The 26,241-nt window shown below is 44.7% G+C and overlaps 1 protein-coding gene across 1 annotated transcript in view; it reads left to right on the top strand.

The window, feature by feature from the left end:
• Nucleotides 1–26,241, top strand: part of COL21A1 (collagen type XXI alpha 1 chain) — a 197,684-nt gene that overhangs the window by 127,943 nt on the left and 43,500 nt on the right. The window contains exons 18-24 of the mRNA XM_068279365.1: nt 760–813; nt 4,037–4,090; nt 4,175–4,228; nt 5,395–5,466; nt 6,230–6,265; nt 7,251–7,295; nt 13,601–13,633. Of these exons, the coding sequence (XP_068135466.1) occupies nt 760–813; nt 4,037–4,090; nt 4,175–4,228; nt 5,395–5,466; nt 6,230–6,265; nt 7,251–7,295; nt 13,601–13,633 (348 nt within the window). The remainder of the gene's footprint in view (nt 1–759; nt 814–4,036; nt 4,091–4,174; nt 4,229–5,394; nt 5,467–6,229; nt 6,266–7,250; nt 7,296–13,600; nt 13,634–26,241) is intronic.

Below are 26,241 nucleotides of genomic sequence, written 5' to 3'. Positions count from 1 at the left end.
GGAGAGCTTAGGTGATCCAGTTGGTAGCGCACTGGATGTTTGAAGTGTGTGGAGGACAAGGAAATTTCTTTGCTATGAGTGTTTGTGTTACACCCAAATGCATTCACTTACTGGAAGTACTAGCTTGGACTTAAAACCAAAGGCCTCACTGCTGATGCTGCACTCACACAATGTGTGATTCACTAACTACTGAGCAACCCTGGTGAGGTCTGATATAGCCCACACAAGGGCTGCAAACTTTGGCCACAAGGCAATCCAAAGTTTGAAGGATCCTCTAAAGCTAGGTTCACAGTGGGGCATTGCGTTGTGTTCCCTGTGTAACAGAAACACAACACAAAAGAACAAAAAAGTCACACACAGTCGCACATTACTGCTGCGTTACGTCGCATAGAGTGAAGCATACAGACAATGAAAAGTATGCTTCCCTGTACCTGTTAACGTGTGCATTTAACAGTAACTCACTGCAGCAGTGTGTTACCATAACTTAACACGTTATAGCGCAACACTAACGTCGCACTGTGAATGTCGCATAGACTTAACATTGTAAAGCATCTTTCAGGGTTGCAGTGCCACCCTAACATCACTCCACAACATCCCACTAGCCTTAGAGTATGTTCTTCAAATGTTGTATTTTATCCACAATCAAATCTTTACAGCACACTTTATTTAGCAAGCCCCATTAAAATGGTGCTCAAAATTATATATCATTGATATTTTTAAAATATGTTAATTGTATTTTATTTATCTGCTCTTTCCTAGGGTGAACCAGGACCTCCAGGAGAATCTGGTGCAAGAGGACCACCAGGAATCTCAGTATGTTTAAAATTTGACAATTATAACACTCATTAGTAAGCATTTTCTGATTTCATCTGTGGGAGCCATTCCAAGGGCAGGTGAGTGCTAAACCCTCCTCCCAAACCATATTTAAATTCCAGGTCCTGCATGCAGGCTGGAGGGCTGAGCTTGCCAGCATGGGGTTCTGGCTACCTGAGCGATACCAGCTCACATGGTCTAGGATATGGGGTGTTTGCTCGTTCTTCATCATGGAAAAGGGGATAAGATCTCCATACATGTGGAAATAGACTCTGGGAGGTGATTTATAGAGTAATAAAAAAGCCCCCTTTAAGAAGGGATGTTCCAGATATATGCTCTCCCAACATCGACAGTTGCCAAAGGATGGTGGTAAATCATTAGGGATGAGCAAGCAAGAAACGTAAGTTTGATCTTACGGTTAATCGGAGCTTACTCACTTGCCAAAGTTTCCTGTGAGAAAGGCCCAGTGATTCACCATGTGGTCGATTTTTTTTATGGCGCCAAGTCAGGAAGCACAGAATGGGTGTCTGGTTTGTGAATCATTTTCTCCCAGGATGCACAGCTACGTCCAGCAGCCAATGAGAACAGATCCCCCCACAGGCAGAAATAGAGAGGGGGAGGGGTTTATCACTCCATCTTGCATTGTGTGTGTAATGGGATGTAGAGAGACAGAGACAGGGAGAAAAAAATATTGTTCATGGAGAGATAGCTGTAGTTAGGTTTGTTTTACCAAGTTAGAACTGGGATTCGCCCATAATTCTCCCGCCTCCCCCCAAATGACTATTATATATACAGGATATGCCAAGAAACAGATTTTAATATAGTGAAGCACAGTGCTGGACAAAATATATAGAAATAGCTGAGGAGCTAGGGTTGAAAAGGACATATTGCACTTTAGAGAGAAAATAATCCCTTATTGAACAGCACTACTCAAAAAATATGAGGGATAACAATATTTAAAGAGGAACTGTAACGGTAAAACGTCCCCTGGGGGGTACTCACCTCGGGTGGGGGAAGCCTCAGGATCCTAATGAGGCTTCCCACGCCGTCCTGCGTCCCTCGGGGGTCTCGCTGTAGCCCTCCGTACAGCCGTGACGCAATATTTACCTTCCTGGCTCCTGTGCAGGCGCTCTGATGGCTGTCGGCTCCGAAGTAGGCGGAAATAACCGATCGCCGTCGGGTCCGCTCTACTGCGCAGGCGCAAGTCTCCGGTGCCTGCGCAGTAGAGCGGACCCGACGGAGATCGGGTATTTCCGTCTATTTCCGAGCCGAATGCAGCCACAGCGCCCCCGCTGGAGCCAGCAAAGGTAAATATTGAAATTACAGTCGGGCCTGTCGCCGGCTGTTCAGAGGGCTGCAGGATCCGGAGGCTTCCCCCACCCGAGGTGAGTACCCCCCAGGGGATCTTTTTCAAGTTACAGAGTCTCTTTAAGGTAGAAAAATATAACAAATCTTTATTACAGTGTTTCACAGTGTATAATCACAAGTAACAAACAAAAATAAAACCATATTAAAAGACTACCCATAAAAGTCCTCCATAGCAATAAAGTTTAACCAATTAAGATCCTATAAGGATATGATTGCACACAGGATCAAGCAAGTTCCCAGTACAAACCTTTGAACCTGGGTTCAGTTTGATTTTTAACCTTTGTGATTGGATCGGGCCAAAGGTGCCTTGGAACAGAATACTCAGATCTAAAAAAAGAGAAATTAAGATGATATGAGACAGCATTAGGAGATGTACTGTTTAGTATGATAATTGTAATGTATGTTTCTGTATTAATAGTCCTTAATGTTATAAAGCTTTAGCAAGCATTTCTAAAACCCAAAATAGCTATCAACTCTGTTGGGCAGCTTTTTCTATTGCAGAATTGGAAAGAGAGATAAAAATATCAATAAGAATAACATCTCACCATTGAGTCCAGATGGAGCAAGACTTTGGGAATTCCCTTTTGGAAATTCTAACATTGGAATAAATGTTTCTAGTCCAAATTATTCTTGGAAGTAAAAATCTCCAAAGGGAAACAACCAAAGAGTTTGTACATGCGAGTGTAGATGATTCATAAGCAGTATCTCTGGAAGATGCATTAAAGTTATATTCAGCTCTTGTTGATCAACAGTAATCACCTTAGTTCAAATCTAAAAATCAAAACATTTTTTTCAGATATTTGAAGCCTGCTACCTCAATTGTATCTGCAGAACCAGAGACAACCACATGCATGCTTCTCCTTTCTGTGAGCACAGTGCGTACAGGGCACTGAGATGCAGATGATAAACCCACCATCCTTGTCATAGACTGGTGCAAGAGCAGTAGTAGTCGGAAGCAATCCTACTCGATTCATGCAGACAGAGCACCCCCCATGTCAACACCCATGTGGGCTGATATTGTTTAAGCAAGGATCTCAGGATAACCAGTGCCAGGTGCCTACATTGGAAAAAGTTTCTTTCTTTTATTTTTTTAATATAAAAATGTAAAAGAAGAAGAAAAAGTAATCAAACACACTTTGGTGTCATTCTAAGCTGAGCAATATGTATTATTACCTGGGGAACGATAGGTAAAAAGTTTAGCACCCTCCTTTTGTACTGTATATTAAAGAATTCCTCCCTTATCTAAAACCAATAACTGTTTTACACAAAAAAAAGTAGATTTTTAATCATATGGTCAGGCGAGGATTTTCTTGCCCACCACTTTTTGTTCAGTTGGATCATACAAGCGTATATGTGTATGCCTAGACTATTGCTAGCCCTTAACATGATCATTAAGCGTAAACAGTATCAGAATTAGGCTCTCTTGTGTCACTTAAAAACAACTGGAACTATACTTCTGTATTTTAGCAGCATAGTCTCTGCCAGGTCCGATCATGTAATACACTACAGATTGGTTAGCATCAGTGCTTCTGTTTGGGCAGATTTAAGTTGTACACTTACTGTAAAAAAAAACCTATATGGTTGTTAACATTATATGCTGTTGAAATAAAACGTGGTAGTTACTATAATTAGAGTAAGTGGAATACTGGGGTTAGTGGAATGTTATTACATAAGGGAATTCCATGCACATGCATGAGTCCTATCTAACAGAAGGTTTTACATTTTACCCAAATTGTGTCAATTTAAGATAACAAAAGTAGTAATTGCAGAATTTCATTTGACAAGCTGCTGGTAAACCCAGTGATCATCAGCAAATCCTCCCTGTAAATTATTAAACAAAACCGTTATACTTTAGGGAACAACCGGACCAGAAGGTTTACCTGGTTTACCTGGAATATTTGGCGCAAAGGTATTTAGACTTGTTGAATTTATCTCTCTTTCTATTACTATTTTTATTTCGGTATGGATAAGACAGTGATTTATTTTCCTTTAGGGAAACAAGGGAGATCCAGGAATACCAGGCAAAGCAGGCTTAACAGGTTCAAAGGTAAGCCACAAATCACTGCAGGCACATCATTTATTTTCACAAAAAGAATATATAATTACTAAGCCCAACTCCATGAACAAATGATTTTTAGGGTCCTTTGTTGCAATTCAGTGTCAAAGGTTGCCTCTATCTCAGTATATGTTCCTTACTTAACCCATGCAAAACAAATCCTTTTTGAATTACCTGGTCAGGAATACCTTCATTAGCCACTCCCTGCAGATTAATCTTCTTAGAGAATTCAGTCTGCACACATTCGATTGTAATCTGAAAAGCATGATGATGATTGACCTGTATTTGGACCTGTGAGATGAGTATCCACACTTCGGCTACATTGCATCTTCTGAGACCCCATGCACACTGGAGTAGTGTGTAAAGTTGACAGTGAACAAAAACATCCAGAGAAACAGATTTCTTTTTACACATTAGCCAAAACATGGTCGCTTCTCTGATAGCTCTAACTTCAGGACAATTGTATCTCACCATACCTCTCACCCTCACTTCTATTGTTGGACACCCCATCTGGCACTGGGCTTTGCCTGAAGAGCCACCACCCACACTAGTGTTGGAGACAAAGCACTGGAAATGGCAATGAAGGCTTTGTCCCTTTTCCATTTTAGAGACAAGGCCCCTCTGATCATGTGCAAGAGTCTATATAAGACCATGCTCATTTTTCTGTTTTCTATGAAGATAGGCATATCAGGCCCATAAAAAGCTCCTTAAGACTTGGCATGTTGTACCTGCTTGCATATTAGGTAAAACTCATAGTTTTTTTTTTAAATTTGCCACTCAGTAACCTGCAGTATTCCTTTGTAATGTGTGTACCACAGCCTACTGCAATATTTTTGCATTGATTGACCCCTGAGTCTGGCAAACACAGCTGTTCAGCCTCTGTATTTTGAAGGTCACTTACCTTTTTCACATCTTATTTGTGCTATGATTGCACTTTGCCTTGAACATGTCTCCCTTTGGAGGGACTTTACACTGAAAATGTATAAGGTACGCTTTTTCAATGTCTCCCAGAACTGTCATTATCAGCAATCCTCAGTCAGGTGAAACTTGCATGCCAGTGCAATTATTCTTAGTCAGGTGAAACTAGCATGCCAGTGCAATTCTGAATACATAAGTAACATCAATGTATCTGTTCTGATATGTGTATTGTGTATTAGGGAGAAAAAGGAGAGACTGGCCTTACAGGTCCACAAGGATATACAGGTATACCAGGTCTTGCTGGTGGAAAGGTAAAGATTTGCAAACACGTTCATTATTCTTGCTTAATTTTAGCATGCTTGCTATTTCTTAAAGTGAAGCTGTCTTAAACCTCAGTCAGTAAGTCCCAACTCTGATTATCACAATCCAATCCATGTAAACCGAGTAATCAGTGTGCCAATACCTCTACCCCAGTGCCTCAAGGGGTACACATAGACCAACCAGCCAATAAGGTTGGCTCCACTGTATAGTGTAATTATTATGATTGGACTTCATGGACAGATGTTGTTTTTCAACCAGACTATGTAACTATTGTAGGCTCTTTATTAATCCATAAAAGACAGCAGCACTGCAGTGCCAACTTGATTGTTTGGTTCAACTCTGGCCACTTTTTTTAGAAGTAAGTTTTTAAGGCCATTGATGACTGATCCCTATGGACCATGGGGCCTCCGCTTTGCATTTGCGGTTACCTTGTGGAGCACACCTGGGGGCAGACGTGTGTTATTATGTGCTGTTGGACAAAGGCCTGATGTTTGCCTGGGTACATACTTACAGATAAGCAGAGAACGCAGTGTTTGTTCCTACTGTATATAATGGTGTGTCTATGATTTCTGGCAGCATTTTTTATTTTGTTTTATTAATGTTGTAAAAAATGTTTTTTTTTAATGTATCTGAATGTTTTATTAATGTTGTCAAAAATCTTTTTTTAAAAAAGAAAGAGCACATGAAAACTGTGGATTAGGTCACATGTCTGCTACCTTCTGAAATAAGTTCTAATTTGTATTACTTTTGCAGGGGGACAAAGGAAATCAAGGTGAAAAAGGGAGTGAGGTGCATTTTACATCCATTAATTGTATTAACCAAAGTAAGCCTGTGGAAGTGAGAAAGAGGAGAGAGAGGGGGAGAGAAAGAAGAGAGAGATGGTAGAATGCATGCTTTTATTGATGACTTCTGATTGGAAGACCCAGCCTGCTTGATTGAGTTATTTACACTAGCAGAATAATTAAAAAATAGATTGTAATAAAGTAACCTTTTTGGTTTTCTTTGGTGCTGACAAATATGGATTCTGGGTTAGTAAAGTGTAATATGTTTTGATTCATTTACACAATTTTATAACTGACCTATATAGATCTCAGTAGGTTCAATAATAGTATTATGCATATATTGGTAAAGTTCCCCACATCCCAAAAGATGCTAGTCTTGATGAGGCTAGGGATTTTTTAGGGGAAAGAAATAGTTTTTGATATATCGCTGGAGAAAGAAAGGTAACGAGTCAGTTCATTCATATATCAATTAAACACTGAACATTTTACTTATACATCCCATATTAAAAATCTATATACAGTACAGTACAGACATTAGCACATACAGCCAATTACAGCTTTGCAAAGTGAGCAGAGTGCATAAATATCACTTGTCTCTTCAATATAGGAAACAAACCAGCAGGGTAATGCCCTAAACTATATGGCCAGTCTGTATTGTTTAACTTGCTCACATTGGATACTAATACTGGTATATCAAATAAATATCACATATATTATAGAGCAGCTGAGTGTGACACAATTTTCTACGCGTTTCATGAACAAAACTTGCAACAGTGTTCACTTCTCAGGAGTATTATTCCTTGCTTGATAAAGAATGCAAAGTGTATGCTGGTATCTAGAAATATGAACAAACGAAGCACAATAAATACATCATGAATGGGCAAACTGTGAATTGTGTGTAAATGTAAAATAGGTGAAGATGGATAGATAGATAATCATTGTGTAGTTTTTATGTTTGAATATACATTAAGTTAATTTTTTTTCTTTTCAAGGGTCAAAAAGGTGGTCATGGTTCTTCTGGTATTCCAGGAGCAAAGGTATGTAAAGCCATTCATATCTTACTTTGCTATTTCTGAATAATTGAAATTAGGCCTGCTTTAACCACTTGAGGACCACAGCCTTTTCGCCCCTTAAAGAGATTCTGAAGCAAGAATAAATCTCGCTTCAGACCTCATAGATAGCAGGGGCATGTGTGACCCTGCTAAAACGCCGATATCCCGCGGCTTAACGGGGGTCCCTTCACCCCCAAATCCCCTCCGTACAGCGGGGGAGCGCTTCCGCATTGGGGCAGGGCTAACCGCTGCAGCCCTGCTCCACGCGCGTCTGTCAGACGCGTATCTCCGCCTCTCCCCGCCCCTCTCAGTCTTCCTTCACTGAGAGGGGTGGGGGAGAGGCGGCGATGCGCGTCTAATAGACGCGACTAGAGGCAGGGCTGCAGCCGTTAGCCCTGCCTCCAGGAAAAGAAGATTTACGACCAAGTCTACGACCAAGGTTTGCGGGGGTGGGTTTGGGGGTGAAGGGACCCCCGTTTAGCTGCGGGATAGTGGCGTTTTAGCAGGTGCACACATGCCCCTGCTAACTATGAGCTCTGAAGCGAGATTTATTCTCTCTTCAGAGTCTCTTTAAGGACCAGAGCCTTTTTCTCCATTCAGACCACTACAGTTTTCACGGTTTATTTTCATACAACCTACCACCTAAATGAATTTTATCTCCTTTTCTTGTCACTAATACAGCTTTCTTTTGGTGCTATTTGATTGCTGCTGCGAGTTTTCGTTTTTCTTATATTCATCAAAAAAGACATGAATTTTGACAAAAAAATGATTTTTTTTACTTTCTGTGCTGACATTTTTCAAATAAAGTAAAATTTCTGTATACATTTTTGTCCAAATTTATTGTGCTACATGTCTTTGATAAAAAAAAAATCCATTCAGTGTATATTTATTGGTTTGGGTAAAAGTTATAGCGTTTACAAACTATGGTGCCAAAAGTGCATTTTCCCATCTTGAAGCATCTCTGACTTTTCTGACCACCTGTCATGTTTCACGAGGTGCTAAAATTCCAGTATAGTATAAATACCCCCCAAATGACCCCATTTTGGAAAGAAGACATCCCAAAGTATTCACTGAGAGGAATGGTGAGTTCATAGAAGATTTTATTTTTTGTCACAAGTTAGCGGAAAATGACACTTTGAGACAAAAAAAAAAAGTTTCCATTTCTTCGAACTTGCGACAAAAAAAAATTAAATCTGTCACGGACTCACTATGCTCCTCTCTGAATACCTTGAAGTGTCTACTTTCCAAAATGGGGTCATTTGTGGGGTGTGTTTACTGTCCTGGCATTTTGGGGGGTGCTAAATTGTAAGCACCCCTGTAAAGCCTAAAGGAGCTCATTGGACTTTGGGTCCCTTAGCGCAGTTAGGCTGCAAAAAAGTGCCACACATGTGGTATTGCCGTACTCAGGAGAAGTAGTATAATGTGTTTTAGGGTGTGAGTACCTTTAGGATTTCACAGGTCATTTTGCGACATTTGGTTTCAAGACTACTCCTCATGGTTTAGGGCCCCTAAAATGGCAGGGCAGTATAGGAACCCCACAAATGACCCCATTTTAGAAAGAAGACACCCCAAGGTATTCCGTTAGGAGTATGATGAGTTCATAGAAGATTTTATTTTTGGCACAAGTAAGCGGAAATTGATTTTAATTGTTTTTTTTCACAAAGTGTCATTTTCTGCTAACTTGTGACAAAAAATAAAATCTTCTATGAACTCACCATACTCCTAACGGAATACCTTTGGGTGTCTTCTTTCTAAAATGGGGTAATTTGTGGGGTTCCTATACTGCCCTGGCATTTTAGGGTCCCTAAACCGTAAGGAGTAGTCTTGAAACCAAATGTCGCAAAATGACCTGTGAAATCCTAAAGGTACTCATTGGACTTTGGGCCCCTTAGCGCACTTAGGGTGCAAAAAAGTGCCACACATGTGGTACCGCTGTACTCAGGAGAAGTAGTATAATGTGTTTTGTGGTGTATTTTTACACATACCCATGCTGGGTGGGAGAAATCTCTTTAAATTACAATTTTTTAAATTTTTTTCACACACAACTGTCCATTTACAGAGAGATTTCTCCCACCCAGCATGGGTATGTGTAAAAATACACCCCAAAACACATTATACTACTTCTTTTGAGTACGGCAATACCACATGTGTGACACTTTTTTGCAGCCTAGGTGCGCTAAGGGGCCCAACGTCCTATTCACAGGTCATTTTGAGGCATTTGTTTTCTAGACTACTCCTCACGGTTTAGGGCCCCTAAAATGCCAGGGCAGTATAGGAACCCCACAAGTGACCCCATTTTAGAAATAAGACACCCCAAGGTATTCCGTTAGGTGTATGGTGAGTTCATAGAAGATTTTATTTTTTGTCACAAGTTAGTGAAAAATGACACTTTGTAAAAAAAAACAATAAAAATCAATTTCTGCTAACTTTTGACAAAAAATAAAATCTTCTATGAACTCATCATACACCTAACAGAATACCTTGGGGTGTCTTTTTTCTAAAATGGGGTCACTTGTGGGGTTCCTATACCGCCCTGGCATTTTACGGGCCCAAAACCGTGAGCAGTCTGGAAACCAAATGTCTCAAAATGACTGTTCAGGGGTATAAGCATCTGCAAATTTTGATGACAGGTGGTCTATGAGGGGGCGAATTTTGTGGAACCGGTCATAAGCAGGGTGGCCTTTTAGATGATAGGTTGTATTGGGCCTGATCTGATGGATAGGAGTGCTAGGGGGGTGACAGGAGGTGATTGATGGGTGTCTCAGGGGGTGGTTAGAGGGGAAAATAGATGCAATCAATGCACTGGGGAGGTGATCGGAAGGGGGTCTGAGGGGGATCTGAGGGTTTGGCCAAGTGATCAGGAGCCCACATGGGGCAAATTAGGGGCTGATCTGATGGGTAGGTGTGCTAGGGGGTGACAGGTGGTGACAGAAGGTGATTGATGGGTGTCTCAAAGTGTGATTAGAGGGGGGAATAGATGCAAGCAATGCACTGGCGAGGTGATCAGGGATGGGGTCTGAGGGCGTTCTGAGGGTGTGGGCGGGTGATTGTGTGCCCTAGGGGCAGATAGGGGTCTAATCTGATGGGTAGCAGTGACAGGTAGTGACAGGGGGTGATTGATGGGTAATTAGTGGATGTTTAGAGGAGAGAACAGATGTAAACAATGCACTTGGTAGGTGATTTGACGGCGAGTCTGCTGGCGATCTGATGGTGTGGGTGGGTGATCAGATTGCCCGCAAGGGGCAGGTTAGGGGCTGATTGATGGGTGGCAGTGACAGGGGGTGATTGATGGGTGGCAGTGACAGGGGGTGATTGATGGGTGATTGACAGGTGATCAGTGGGTTATTACAGGGAAGAACAGATGTAAATAATGCACTGGCGAATTGATAAGGGGGGTCTGAGGGCAATCTGAGCGTGTGGGCGGGTGATTAGGTGCCCACAAGGGGCAGATTAGGGTCTAATCTGATGGGTAACAGTGACAGGTGGTGATATGGGATGATTGATGGGTAATTAGTGGGTGTTTAGAGGAGAGAACAGATGTAAACAATGCACTTGGGAGGTGATCTGACGTCGGGTCTGCAGGCGATCTGATGGTGTGGGTGGGTGATCAGATTGCCCGCAAGGGGCAGGTTAAGGGCTGATTGATGGGTGGCAGTGACAGGGGGTGATTGATGGGTGATTGACAGGTGATCAAGGGGGATAGATGCATACAGTACACGGGGGGGGGGGGCTGAGGAGAATCTGAGGGGTGGGGGGTGATCAGGAGTCCCCAGGGGGCAGTTTAGGGAATAAAAAAAAATAGCGTTGACAGATAGTGACAGGGCGTGATTGATGGGTGATTAGGGGGGTGATTGGGTGCAAACAGTGGTCTGGGGGGTGGGCAGGGGGGGGGTCTGAGGGGTGCTGTGGGCGATCAGGGGGCAGGGGGGGCAGATCAGTGTGTTTGGGTGCAGACTAGGGTGGCTGCAGCCTGCCCTGGTGGTCCCTCGGACACTGGGACCACCAGGGCAGGAGGCAGCCTGTATAATACACTTTGTATACATTACAAAGCGTATCATACGCTTCCTATGCGGCGATCGTCGGGTTACCAACCCGCCGGCTCTTCCGATTGGCCGGCGGGTTGACAACACGGGTGGGCGGAGCCTATTGCTGTTATGCGCACGATCCCCGGCCAGCAGCCACATGAGGACTCGACGCCAATGGGCGTATTGCGGTCATTTAGGCCCAGCCTTTGCCGCTGCCCATCGGCTGTAGGCGGCCCTCAAGTGGTTAAGCTGCTAGGTCATCTGATCACAGAAAGCAAACACTATATTTATTCAAAATATAATTTCATTTTTGTGAAAATACCAATTCCTCCACAGTTGCAACAGCTAGTGTGAGAGAAGTAATCTTGCATACTTGCATATTAATAAGGCGCTCTATTCTATAAATACTGTATGCTATATTTCCTGCATTAAAAGATAAAACACAAAAACTGCAGCCCAGTGCAGCGTACTATGCTCCCCAGACTAAATGAAAGTAAATGTATTGACTATTTCATTGTTCTGAAAGGGTTTTTCAAAGGGTTTTCCTTTGAAAGTTTGTACTTATGCTGGGAATACACGGGTCGATCCGGCGGCCGATTACCCGCTGGATCAACTCCCGACACGTCCCTGCTCGTCCGCACGTGCGCGTGGATCGATTACCGCTCGTCCCCGCCGGTGCTCCTTATCAGCTGCTTGATTCCCTGCCATTGTCCGCCCATTATGTTGGGGATACACAGTACATTTCTGTACCGTGTATCGAGCAGCTGATCCGGCCAGCTGATAATATTCAGCTGGTCCGATCACGCTGCTCGACCCCCGCCCGCTCGATCCTGACGAGCGGTAATCGATACGCGCGCACGCATTAGACCTTATAGTAGTTCTAATATCATGTAGTCTAATTAAGAATTACTTGCAAAATTTCGAAATTTAATTGACAAATTCTTCAATTCTAAGTACAGAGTTCCAGACAGCGAGCTTTAGGAGTTGAGGTTATTGTGGTGTTTTCTATATTGATGGTAACTATAAGTGGGGCCCCAGTGGGAGAAGGTGGAAATGTCAAAAACTTTATGTTGGTTATATTAAGTTTGAGAAAACACGATGACATAAGTGTAGAGACAGCAGATGGACAGCCAGAGACTCAAGATAATAGTGTAGAGAGTTAAGGAGCTGAGAAATAGATTTCAGTATCAGCATAGGTGATATTAAAAACCAAAAGAGCTTATTAATCATCCCAGGTCATTAGTGTAAATTCAGAAGAGGAGAGATTCTTACAATGTCTTGTGGTACGCCAACAGACAGCGGGTTAGGAAAGCATCAAATCTATTGAAAATCTCTGGAGCTGTGCACTGTCTGCTGGATCTCCCCATCTGTGTGCTCCCACTAGGCAGTGCAGAGCTTGGCAGCAGAGCTTACACTCGCCTGTCTGCTGGCACATGTCTTCTCTCCATTGCCACCTAGGCTGCTCCTCCCTGTGTCTTTTTTCCATTGTTTTTGTCCTGTGACAAACATAAGAGGCCAAACACTAGAGGTCCTGTGGCATGTACCTTACATGATTGCATATGTGTCTCTATTGTTCAGCCCAGAGGCGGGCCAAGGTCCTCCAGCACCCAAGGCTGAGACACCAAAGTGCGCCCCTCCATCCCTGCCACCCCAGCCATCACACACTGATTGCTATTAGACTAAGAGGTGCCACAGGGCCCACAACCTCCCCAACACCTTAATATCTAGTTATCTGGCTTGCAGTCACTGCTATGTATCCCCTTTTCTTATTTCTTTCTGCTTCAAACACAATTAAGAATGACACCTGAATGAATTGGGCGCCCCCTCCTACACTGTGCCCTGAGGCTGGAGCCTCTCCAGCCTATGCCTCGGCCAGGCCCAGGTTCAGCCTCTTCTGGTTGTCATGGGACACAGTGCTGCCTATACTTAGCGAGTTGGTCATACTGACATTGAACCCTGCTACCGACAAGCTAAAGGAAGCAGACAACAGAATCAGTTTCACTGAAAGCTATATATATTTTGTGCTGTTGTAGTCCTAAAGGAAAATCTGGAAAAGGTAAAATACGGGGCATGTTCAGAAACCGCTGAGCTGTAAAATATTATTGATGAATCAGTAGGGACTGGTTTTCTGAAAGACAAATTGCTTTCTTTGCTAACAGAACTTATTTTGCTAAAATAGCTAAATCTTTAACCACTCACAACATATTATTTAAGGTAAACGAATTATGTTTTGAGATTATTTTAACTTTTTCCACTTTCCCCTAGGGTGAACCAGGAGAAGTTGGTTTAAAAGGAGCGGTATGTATCTGTATTCAAAATCTCTATATTTCACTATTAGTGTCTGTCCTGTAGTATTTCGAGTAGTGGATTTCACAAGCTTATAGGATCAGTTTTTACCCTCCCTAACAAACTGCCATATATATGTTCCTGCACAATATACTTTAACAGACAGCTGTGATTAGAAAAATATGAAGGCTGTCATAATTATTTCCTTTTAAAGAATACCAGTTGCCTGGCATCCTGCTAACCTGTTTGGCTGCAGTAGTGTCTGAATCACACACCTGAAACAAGCATGTAGCTAATCTTGTCAGATCTGACAATAATGTCAGAAACACCTGATCCGCTTCATGCTTGTTTAGGGTGTATGGCTAAAAGTATTAGAGGCAGAGGATCAGCAGGACTGCCAGGGAACTGCTATTGCTTAAAAGGAAATAAATATGGCAGTCTTTATATCCCTCTCGCTTTAGTTGTCCTTTAAGTGGAATAATACCCCCAATAAGTAGAAATGCCTTTGGTGGAGGGCTAAAAGACTACACTTTGTCACATGACCAGGGCATTTTAAGAATTTCAATGTCGAAGCTTGGATCCAGATCACATAAATTAAATTGGTTATGGTTAGGTGAATGATTGAGGATAATTGCCAAAACTGCCAATTAAGCAACACTGCACAGCCAAGACAAAAAATTAAAGGAACTATCAATTAAAACAACTTTTTTAATACTCTTTATTAGGGTACACATTACCACTAGTGCTAGGGGCACTTTATTTATTCACCCAGTTTTCTCTCCCTCTCTCCCTGCTTAACCACTTGAGGACCTAGGGCTTTCTACCCCTTAAGGACCGGCCACTTTTTTCCCATTCAGACCACTGCAGCTTTCACGGTTTATTGCTCGCTCATACAACCTACCACCTAAATGAATTTTGGCTCCTTTTCTTGTCACTAATAAAGCTTTCTTTTGGTGCTATGTGATTGCTCCTGCGATTTTTACTTTTTATTATATTCATCAAAAAAGACATGAATTTTGGCAAAAAAATTATTTTTTTAACTTTCTGTGCTGACATTTTTCAAATAAAGTAAAATTTCTGTATACATGCAGCGCGAAAAATGTGGACAAACATGTTTTTGATAAAAAAAAACCCATTCAGTGTATATTTATTGGTTTGGGTAAAAGTTATAGTGTTTACAAACTATGGTGCAAAAAGTTCCAGGATAGTATAAATACCCCCCCAAATGACCCCATTTTGGAAAGAAGACATCCCAAAGTATTCACTGAGAGGCATAGTGAGTTCATAAAAGATATTATTTTTTGTCACAAGTAAGCGGAAAATGACACTTTGTGAGAAAAAAAAAAAAAAAAAAAGGTTCCATTTCTTCTAACTTGCGACAAAAAAAAATGAAATCTGCCACGGACTCACCATGCCCCTCTCTGAATACCTTGAAGGGTCTACTTTCCAAAATGGGGTCATTTGTGGGGTGTGTTTACTGTCCTGACATTTTGGGGGGTGCTAAATTGTAAGCACCCCTGTAAAGCCTAAAGGTGCTCATTGGACTTTGGACCCCTTAGCGCAGTTAGGCTGCAAAAAAGTGCCACACATGTGGTATTGCCGTACTCAGGAGAAGTAGTATAATGTGTTTTGGGGTGTATTTTTACACATACCCATGCTGGGTGGGAGAAATATCTCTGTAAATGACAATTTGTTAATTTTTATAACACACAATTGTCCATTTACAGAGATCTTTCTCCCACTCAGCATGGGTATGTGTAAAAATACACCACAAAACACATTATACTACTTCTCCTGAGTACGGCGATACCACATGTGTGGCACTTTTTTGCACCCTAACTGCGCTAAAGGGCCCAAAGTCCAATGAGTACCTTTAGGATTTCACAGGTCATTTTGAGAAATTTCGTTTCAAGACTACTCCTCACGGTTTAGGGCCCCTAAAATGCCAGGGCAGTATAGGAACCCCACAAATGACCCCATTTTAGAAAGAAGACACTCCAAGGTATTCCGTTAGGAGTATGGTGAGTTCATAGAAGATTTTATTTTTTGTCAAAAGTTAGCGGAAAATGACACTTTGTGAAAAAACACAATTAAAATCAATTTCCGCTAACTTGTGACAAAAAATAAAATCTTCTATGAACTCGCCATACTACTAACGGAATACCTTGGGGTGTCTTCTTTCTAAAATGGGGTCATTTGTGGGGTTCCTTTACTGCCCTGGCATTTTAGGGGCCCTAAACCGTGAGGAGTAGTCTTGAAACGAAATTTCTCAAAATGACCTGTGAAATCCTAAAGGTACTCATTGGACTTTGGGCCCTTTAGCGCAGTTAGGGTGCAAAAAAGTGCCACACATGTGGTATCGCCATACTTGGGAGAAGTAGTAAAATGTGTTTTGGGGTGTATTTTTACACATACCCATGCTGGGTGGGAGAAATACCTCTGTAAATAGACAATTGTGTGTAAAAAAATCAAAAGATTGTCATTTACAGAGGTATTTCTCCCACCCAGCATGGGTATGTGTAAAAATACACCCCAAAACACATTATACTACTTCTCCCGAGTACGGCAATACCACATGTGTGGCACTTTTTTGCACCCTAACTGCACTAAGGGGCCCAAAGTCCAATGAGTACCTTTAGGATTTCACAGGTCATTTTTGTTTCAAGACTACTCCTCGCGGTTTAGGGCCCCTAAAATGCCAGGGCAGTATAGGAACCCCACTAATGACCCCATTTTAGAAAGAAGACACCCCAAGGTATTCCGTTAGGAGTATGGTGAGTTCATAGAAGTTTTTATTTTTTTGTCACAAGTTAGCGGAAATTGATTTTAATAGTTTTTTTTCACAAAGTGTCATTTTCCGCTAACTTGTGACAAAAAATAAAATCTTCTATGAACTCACCATACTCCGTACGGAATACCTTTGGGTGTCTTCTTTCTAGAATGGGGTCATTTGTGGGGTTCCTATACTGCCCTGGCATTTTAGGGGCCCTAAACCGTGAGGAGTAGTCTTGAAACCAAATGTCGCAAAATGACCTGTGAAATCCTAAAGGTACTCATTGGACTTTGGGCCCCTTAGCGTACTTAGGGTGTAAAAAAGTGCCACACATGTGGTACCGCCGTACTCAGGAGAAATAGTATAATGCGTTTTGGGGTGTATTTTTACACATACCCATGCTAAGTGGGAGAAATATCTCTGTAAATGACAATTGTTTGATTTTTTTACACACAATTGTCCATTTACATAGAAATTTCTCCCACCCAGCATGGGTATGTGTAAAAATACACCCCAAAACACATTATACTACTTTTCCTGAGTACGGCGGTACCACATGTGTGACACTTTTTTGTAGCCTAGGTGCGCTAAGGGGCCCAACGTCCTATTCACAGATCATTTTGAAGCATTTGTTTTCTAGACTACTCCTCACGGTTTAGGGCCCCTAAAATGCCAGGGCCAGGGGCGTAGGGCCCGAGGTCGCAGGGGTCGCACGTGCGACTGGGCCCGGCTCCTGCAGCCTTGAGGGGGGGGGCCCGGCCGGCCGGCCCCCCCCCCTCCTCCAGACACCTATCTTGCGCATCAGTGAGGAATAAGTTCATGCAGCATGGGACTCTCTTCCCTCCCAGCCAGGTCCGTCCACCCGCCCCCTGCGCGAATCTCGGCCGTTCACCTCCCCGACCCCAGAGTCCCCATACACATACTTTGTCCGGCTGCCTGGGCACAGTCAACTACACGGAGCATCAGCCAGCGCAGCGCTGCTCGCTAATTGGCTGCTGGCAGGTCATCCTCCCCTGTGATTGGGTGGCCGCAGCATGGAGCGGTGTTGGCATACTGCTGAGGCTGATGGGATGGGATGGGAGAGGAGAAGAACTGCCTGCCGAACAGAGGCAGAGCAGACAGTAGAGTACACGAGCACAATTGTTGCTGCCTGCTGGGATGAACGACAGTGTAAACAGAGGTACTAAGAGATAAGACTAAAGGCAGCTTTGTGGCAAGTTAAAGAACGGTACTTATAGGAAAGAAGTGACTCATAGGAAAGAAGTGTGTGTGTGTTTGGGGGAGGGGCGGCAGGGGTGACTGTTTGCTCCTCATATATCATATGATATTCCTTCCCTTCCACCATCATGCCTTTTCTGCTTGGCTGGTATATGTGATGCAAGTAAGTAAGTGTGTGTGTGTGTGTTGTATATACTAAGTGTGTGTGCAGTGTATATAGTGTGTGTGTATATGCTCCTCATATGTGTGTGTTGTATATAGTAAGTGTGTGTGCAGTGTATATAGTGTGTGTGTATATGCTCCTCATATGTGTGTGTTGTATATAGTAAGTGTGTGTGCAGTGTATATAGTGTGTGTGTATATGCTCCTCAGTCATATATCATATGATATTCCTTCCCTTCCACCATCATCATGCCCCTTCTGCTTGGCTGGTATATGTGATGCAAGTAAGTAAGTGTGTGTGTGTGTTGTATATAGTAAGTGTGTGTGCAGTGTATATAGTGTGTGTGTATATGCTCCTCATATGTGTGTGTTGTATATAGTAAGTGTGTGTGCAGTGTATATAGTGTGTGTGTATATGCTCCTCATATGTGTGTGTTGTATATAGTAAGTGTGTGTGCAGTGTATATAGTGTGTGTGTATATGCTCCTCAGTCATATATCATATGATATTCCTTCCCTTCCACCATCATCATGCCCCTTCTGCTTGGCTGGTATATGTGATACAAGTAAGTGTGTGTGTGTGTGTGTGTGTGTGTGTGTGTGTGTGTGTGTGTGTGTGTGTGTGTGTGTGTGTGTGTGTGTGTGTGTTGTATATAGTAAGTGTGTGTGCAGTGTATATAGTGTGTGTGTATATGCTCCTCATATATCATATGATATTCCTTCCCTTCCACCATCATCATGCCCCTTCTGCTTGGCTGGTATATGTGATGCAAGTAAGTAAGTGTGTGTGTGTGTTGTATATACTAAGTGTGTGTGCAGTGTATATAGTGTGTGTGTATATGCTCCTCATATGTGTGTGTTGTATATAGTAAGTGTGTGTGCAGTGTATATAGTGTGTGTGTATATGCTCCTCATATATCATATGATATTCCTTCCCTTCCACCATCATCATGCCCCTTCTGCTTGGCTGGTATATGTGATGCAAGTAAGTAAGTGTGTGTGTGTGTTGTATATACTAAGTGTGTGTGCAGTGTATATAGTGTGTGTGTATATGCTCCTCATATGTGTGTGTTGTATATAGTAAGTGTGTGTGCAGTGTATATAGTGTGTGTGTATATGCTCCTCATATGTGTGTGTTGTATATAGTAAGTGTGTGTGCAGTGTATATAGTGTGTGTGTATATGCTCCTCATATATCATATGATATTCCTTCCCTTCCACCATCATCATGCCCCTTCTGCTTGGCTGGTATATGTGATACAAGTAAGTGTGTGTGTGTGTGTGTGTGTGTGTGTGTGTGTGTGTGTGTGTGTGTGTGTGTGTGTTGTATATAGTAAGTGTGTGTGCAGTGTATATAGTGTGTGTGTATATGCTCCTCATATATCATATGTGTGTGTTGTATATAGTAAGTGTGTGTGCAGTGTATATAGTGTGTGTGTATATGCTCCTCATATATCATATGTGTGTGTTGTATATAGTAAGTGTGTGTGCAGTGTAAATAGTGTGTGTATAGTGTTGGTGCACAGTGTATATAGTATGTGTGTATAGTGTTGGTGCACTGTGTATATAGTATGTGTGTATAGTGTTGGTGCACTGTGTATATAGTGTGTGTATAGTGTTGGTGCACAGTGTATATAGTATGTGTGTATAGTGTTGGTGCACTGTGTATATAGTGTGTGCATAGTGTTGGTGCACAGTGTATATAGTATGTATGTATAGTGTTGGTGCACTGTGTATATAGTGTGTGCATAGTGTTGGTGCACAGTGTATATAGTATGTGTGTATAGTGTTGGCGCACACATGGGCGTAGGGCCCACAGTCGCAGAGGTCGCTGTTGCGATCGGGCCTGGCTCCTGAAGAGGCGGGGGAGTTGGGGGCCATGCCCGTTTCTGAGCACTATTGGGAGGGGGCGCTTTAATGGAGGGGGAGCCGCAGCCGCGGGGAGGGCAGCCCGACCTCTCCCTCCCTTCCTCTCCCCGAACCGCCCTCGATGCCCCCCCCTCTCGGAGTGCAGAGTGAGCGCGCAGGGAAGCGCTGTACTAAACTACTCACCTCCCTGGTTCCAATCGCCGCCCACTCGCCGCTGATCTTCCCCTCTCTGCATAGCCGCTGATACACACGCTGCTTCCTGCTAAACAGGAAGCAGCGTGTGTATCAGCATCTATGCAGAGCAGGAGGAGACTGGCGGCGATTGGAACCAGGGAGGTGAGTAGTTTAGTACAGCGCTTCCCTGCACGCTCAGAGCGCTTCCCTGCACGCTCACACCTACCTAATCTAACCTATACTGGGGGGCACCTACCTAATCTAACCTATACTGGGGGGCACCTACCTAATCTAACCAATACTGGGGGGCACCTTCCTAAACAAAAATCTCTCCTCCACTCACCTCTTGTTTCACCTCTTGCTGAGGTAGGAGGCGGGGGACATGCGCACTGCCGGTCCGGCTCTGCACTAGCCATGGATCGCGGGATACGATGGTCGGCGATAGGATCAGCTGTTCGAGGGCCCACGTGCAGGCATGGAGAGGCAGAGGCAGCACTGTGCTCTGCTGCCGCTGCCCCCGGACCATCGACCATCTGCGATACCACCCAGGTCCCCCCTAGCCTACCAGGGAGGATGTAGGGACACAGAAGAGCTTCTCCGGAGCGCTCGATCATCAGCGCATGACGGCGGCGGCATGCCAGCTGATCGAGCGGCCAGCTGATCAGGACCCACGTGCCCTGATCTGTACTCCACCACACTGGCCCTGATGCCATCCATTTCGACTCTCGGAAGGACCGAGCCGCTGCTCCAGCCTCACAGGATGCTGCCCTCTGCAGCCGCTCCGGCATTCAGTGTCAGGCAGGACCACACTAGCAGCTCCCCACCGCTGCTGCCGTGACCTGGACCAGCGTCTGATCCCGGATTGCGGCCCGACTGCTGCCCCGAGCTAGCCCCTCCAGCCACCGCAACTACAGGAGGCCCCAGAGACCCCACACCTAAGCAGGCTCTCTGGAGAGCTGCTGACCCAGAGCTCAGTGTCCACATGGTGCGGGTCGTGTGGACTACTGTACCCCCGCTACCCAGGACACCACCAGCACTGCAGGAGCACCCATCCTCCACAGCCCGGGATTGACAAGGCTGCAGGATCCCCCCTCCACCACGTGGGCCGCTGCCTAGGAGTCCAGGACGCCAGCCCAGGGCATGGGGGACATTTCCTGTGCACAAAAGGCCTGACCACCGCCGCTTCCAGCTGGGCCTCCCACATGGCAGAGATCCTCAGCTGAGCTCGAAGAGAGGGTCTCCACCAACCGCAGCCCCCAGCCTGCTCGGCCACCCGCTGTTCACCCACTGTTGAGGACCGTGCCAGCCTGCTCCACCACCCAGCTCTGAAGACCAGCTGCCCACCTCCCTACATCGGGGAACCTGACCACAGGGATGGACTGTTGGACTGATCGTTGGTACTAGGGGTGTTTCTCAATCTGCAGCCCTAAAAGGCCTCTGCCTCTGTCTCCCTCCTCTTGCCTTGGCTCCTTCTTCCTCAGTCTCTCTTTAGCTATCCCTTCTCTCTATCTCTCTCTTTCTCTATCCACTCTTTTTCAGGACACACTGCGGGGCATATGGAACTGCTGTGGAGCGAGCGAGCGCCGTCGATAGTTGGCAGGCTGCTCCCCTCACATAGCACTCCAGACTTACCCACGCGTCCTTTCACTATGGTTATGTGCGTTATGTATATATAGGTAGACGTTTACTGTGTATACTGTACCTGATTGTATGTGTTGGATTGCATGTATGTGTTTGTACCATCTCCGACCCTGTATGAGCCAAAAATAATTCCGGGTACAACCCCCCGTTGTACTTGGCGAAATAAATCTGATTCTGATTCTAATCTAACCTATACTGGGGTCACCTACCTAATGTAACCTATACTGGGGGCACCTACCTATCTAACCTATGCTGAGGGCAACTATTCTGGCTACCTATATTAGAGGCACCCACCTAGCTAACCTGTACTGGGGCCATCTACTTATCTAACTTATACCGGGGGCGCCTGCCTATCTAACCTATACTGGGGGCAACTATACTGGCTACCTATGCTGGAGGCACCTACCTGGCTAAACTATATCGGGGGGCAACTATACTGGCTCACCTATGCCTGGCTACCTATACTGGAGGGACCTATAGCTGGCTATCTATACAGGGGTACCTATTCTTGGCTACCTATACTGGGGGGACCTATACTGAGTGCAACTAGACCTGGCTAACCTATACTGCGGGCATCCATACCCTGCTCTGGGGGGCGCAATTTTTACACCCACCCAATAAGATTGCATTTGTGGGAAAATCTGCTGCCAATCTCATTGCATTTGTGGGGAAATGTGCTGCCAATCTCATTGCATTTGTGGGAAAATCTGCTGCCAATAAGATTGCATTTGTGGGGAAGTCTGCTGCCAATAAGATTGCATTTGTGGGGAAATCTGCTGCCAATAAGATTCCATTTGTGGGGAAATCTGTTGCCAATCTCATAGCATTTGTGGGGAAATCTGCTGCCAATCTCATTGCATTTGTGGGGAAATATGCTGCCAATCTGATTCCATTTGTGGGGAAATCTGTTGCCAATCTCACTGCATTTTGTGGGGAAATCTTCTGCGAATCTGATTGCATTTTGTGGTCGGCCTGCCCTCCACCATGTTTTTTTTTTTATCGGTTGTCTATAGCGGCAGTGTGTGCTGATCTCTGCTACCTCCTGTATGTTTACTATAATCTGTTGCTCTGTGCCTGTAGTTATAGTAAACTAGCTGCAGTGTGTGCGGGTCTCTGCTACCCCAGTATGTACAGTATAAGGTTACTCTGTGCCTGTAAGGATAATAAACTAGCTGCAGTGTGTGCTGATCTCTGCTACCCACAGTATGTACAGTATAAGCTGTTACTGTGTACCTGTACTGATAGTAAACTAGCTGCAGTGTGTGCTGAACTTTGCTACCTCAATTATGTACAGTATAAGCTGTTACTCTGTGCCTTTACTGATTGCACACTATCTGCAGTGTGTGCTGATCTGTTACCTCCAGTATGTACAGTATAAGGTGTTGCTCTGTGCCTGTACTGATTGTAAACTAGCTGCAGTGTGTGCTGATCTGTTACCTCCAGTATGTACAGTATAAGCTGTTACTCTGTGCCTGTACTGATTGTAAACTAGCTGCAGTGTGTGCTGATCTGTTACCTCCAGTATGTACAGTATACGGTGTTGCTCTGTGCCTGTACTGATTGTAAACTAGCTGCAGTGTGTGCTGATCTGTTACCTCCAGTATGTACAGTATAAGGTGTTGCTCTGTGCCTGTACTGATTGTAAACTAGCTGCAGTGTGTGCTGATCTGTTACCTCCAGTATGTACAGTATAAGCTTTACTCTGTGCCTGTACTGATTGTAAACTAGCTGCAGTGTGTGCTGATCTGTTACCTCCAGTATGTACAGTATACGGTGTTGCTCTGTGCCTGTACTGATTGTAAACTAGCTGCAGTGTGTGCTGATCTGTTACCTCCAGTATGTACAGTATAAGGTGTTGCTCTGTGCCTGTACTGATTGTAAACCAGCTGTATTGTTTGTACAGTATTGGCTGTAAAGCCTGGTACACACACACAATTTTGATTAGCCGATTTTACTACTTCTAGGTATTATGAGAGCTCAGCTTTGTTCATAGTATTCAAAGTCTCTTGGCCCTCATCCTACATGCAGTGGTAAAATTGGTCAGTGATTGACCAATCAAAATGGAATGTGTGTATGCATCTTTATTCTATGCCTATACTGATAGTAATCTATCTAATTGAAGGCTAGGGGGCTCCATCCAACATTTTGCTGGGCAGGCCCATTATTATTAGGTTACACCGCTGTTAAGTTCATGTAACTTGGTCCCACCCATGGCCACACCCACCCCCTGCATGGCCACACCCATTTTTGCACCACAGGTCCTTCCCGCCCAGTGCCCATTGGTGCCCTGGATCTTTTAGGATCCTAGCAACGCCTCTGTTTACTATGAAGGGATTCTGCTGTAATACTGTAATACCTTCAGACTGGCATCTTGCTACTAATTGCCCTATTTACTCTAGGTGCTGCATATGTTTGCAAATTGAACATGGCACCCATGCTGCTGCAAAGCTGAATTGATATAGCCATGCCATGCACACCTATAGGGATCGCCGGGTGTTGCGGGGGGGGGGGGGGGGGGGGGGTGGGGGTTAGCTGTTGCCGGGTTTTTGCTGGGGGGGCCCCACATCCAGATTCCGCATCGGGGCCCAGAGGTTTGTAGCTACGCCACTGGCCAGGGCAGTATAGGAACCCCACAAGTGACCCCATTTTAGAAAGAAGACACCCCAAGGTATTCCGTTAGGTGTATGGCGAGTTCATAGAAGATTTTATTTTTTGTCACAAGTTAGTGAAAAATGACACTTTGTGAAAAAAAAAACAATAAAAATTAATTTCCGCTAACTTTTGACAAAAAATAAAATCTTCTATGAACTCGTCATACACCTAACAAAATACCTTGGGGTGTCTTTTTTTCTAAAATGGGGTCACTTGTGGGGTTCCTATACCGCCCTGGCATTTTACAGGCCCAAAACCGTGAGTAGTCTGGAAACCAAATGTCTCAAAATGACTGTTCAGGGTATAAGCATCTGCAAATTTTGATGACAGGGTGGTCTATGAGGGGGCGAATTTTGTGGAACCGGTCATAAGCAGGGTGGCCTTTTAGATGACAGGTTGTATTGGGCCTGATCTGATGGATAGGAGTGCTAGGGGGGTGACAGGAGGTGATTGATGGGTGTCTCAGGGGGTGGTTAGAGGGAAAATAGATGCAATCAATGCACTGGGGAGGTGATCGGAAGGGGGTCTGAGGGGGATCTGAGGGTTTGGCCGAGTGATCAGGAGCCCACACGGGGCAAATTGGGGCCTGATCTGATGGGTAGGTGTGCTAGGGGGTGACAGGAGGTGATTGATGGTTGTCTCAAAGTGTGATTAGAGGGGGGAATAGATGCAAGCAATGCACTGGCGAGGTGATCAGGGCTGGGGTCTGAGGGCATTCTGAGGGTGTGGGCGGGTGATTGAGTGCCCTAGGACAGATAGGGGTCTAATCTGATAGGTAGCAGTGACAGGGGGTGATTGATGGGTAATTAGTGGGGTGTTTAGGGTAGAGAATAGATGGAAACACTGCGCTTGGGTGGTGATCTGATGTCGGATCTGCGGGCGATCTATTGGTGTGGGTGGGTGATCAGTTTGCCCGCAAGGGGCAGGTTAGGGGCTGATTGATGGGTGGCAGTGACAGCGGGTGATTGATGGGTGGCAGTGACAGGGGGTGATTGATGGGTGGCAGTGACAGGGGGTGATTGATGGGTGATAGGTGATTGGCAGGTGATTGACAGGTGATCAGTGGGTTATTACAGGGAAGCACAGATGTAAATATTGCACTGGCGAATTGATAAGGGGGGGTCTGAGGGCAATCTGAGCGTGTAGGCGGGTGATTGGGTGCCCGCAAGGGGCAGATTAGGGTCTGATCTGATGGGTAACAGTGACAGGTGGTGATAGGGGGTGATTGATGGGTAATTAGTGGGTGTTTAGAGGAGAGAATAGATGTAAACGCTGCGCTTGGGTGGTGATCTGATGTCGGATCTGCGGGCGATCTATTGGTGTGGGTGGGTGATCAGATTGCCCGCAAGGGGCAGGTTAGGGGCTGATTGTTGGGTGGCAGTGACAGGGGGTGATTGATGGGTGATAGGTGATTGGCAGGTGATTGACAGGTGATCAGTGGGTTATTACAGGGAAGGACAGATGTAATTAATGCACTGGCGAATTGATAAGGGGGGGGGGGGGTCTGAGGGCAATCTGAGCGAGTGGGCGGGTGATTGGGTGCCCGCAAGGGGCAGATTAGGGTCTGATCTGATAGGTAACAGTGACAGGTGGTGATAGGGGGTGATTGATGGGTGATTGATGGGTAATTAGTGGGTGTTTAGAGAAGATAACAGATGTAAACAATACATTTGGGAGGTAATCTGACGGCGGGTTTGCGGGCGATCTAATGGTGTGGGTGGGTGATCAGATTGCCCGCAAGGGGCAGGTTAGGGGCTGATTGATGGGTGGCAGTGACAGGGGGTGACAGGGGGTGATTGATGGGTGATAGGTGATTGGCAGGTGATTGACAGGTGATCAGTGGGTTATTACAGGGAAGAACAGATGTAATTAATGCACTGGTGAATTGATAAGGGGGGGTCAGAGGGCAATCTGAGCGTGTGTGCGGGTGATTGGGTGCCCGCAAGGGGCAGATTAGGGTCTGATCTGATAGGTAAAAGTGACAGGTGGTGATAGGGGGTGATTGATGGGTGATTGATGGGTAATTAGTGGGTGTTTAGAGGAGAGAATAGATGTAAACAATGGATTTGGGAGGTGATCTGATGTCGGATCTGTGGGCGATCTATTGGTGTGGGGGGGGGGGGGTGATCAGAT

The sequence above is a fragment of the Hyperolius riggenbachi genome, chromosome 4 (genome assembly GCF_040937935.1).
Source record: "Hyperolius riggenbachi isolate aHypRig1 chromosome 4, aHypRig1.pri, whole genome shotgun sequence".
Classification (NCBI taxonomy): Eukaryota; Metazoa; Chordata; class Amphibia; order Anura; family Hyperoliidae; genus Hyperolius; species Hyperolius riggenbachi.
Note: the sequence above shows the minus strand (reverse complement) of the source record. Positions and strands in the feature narration are given on the sequence as shown.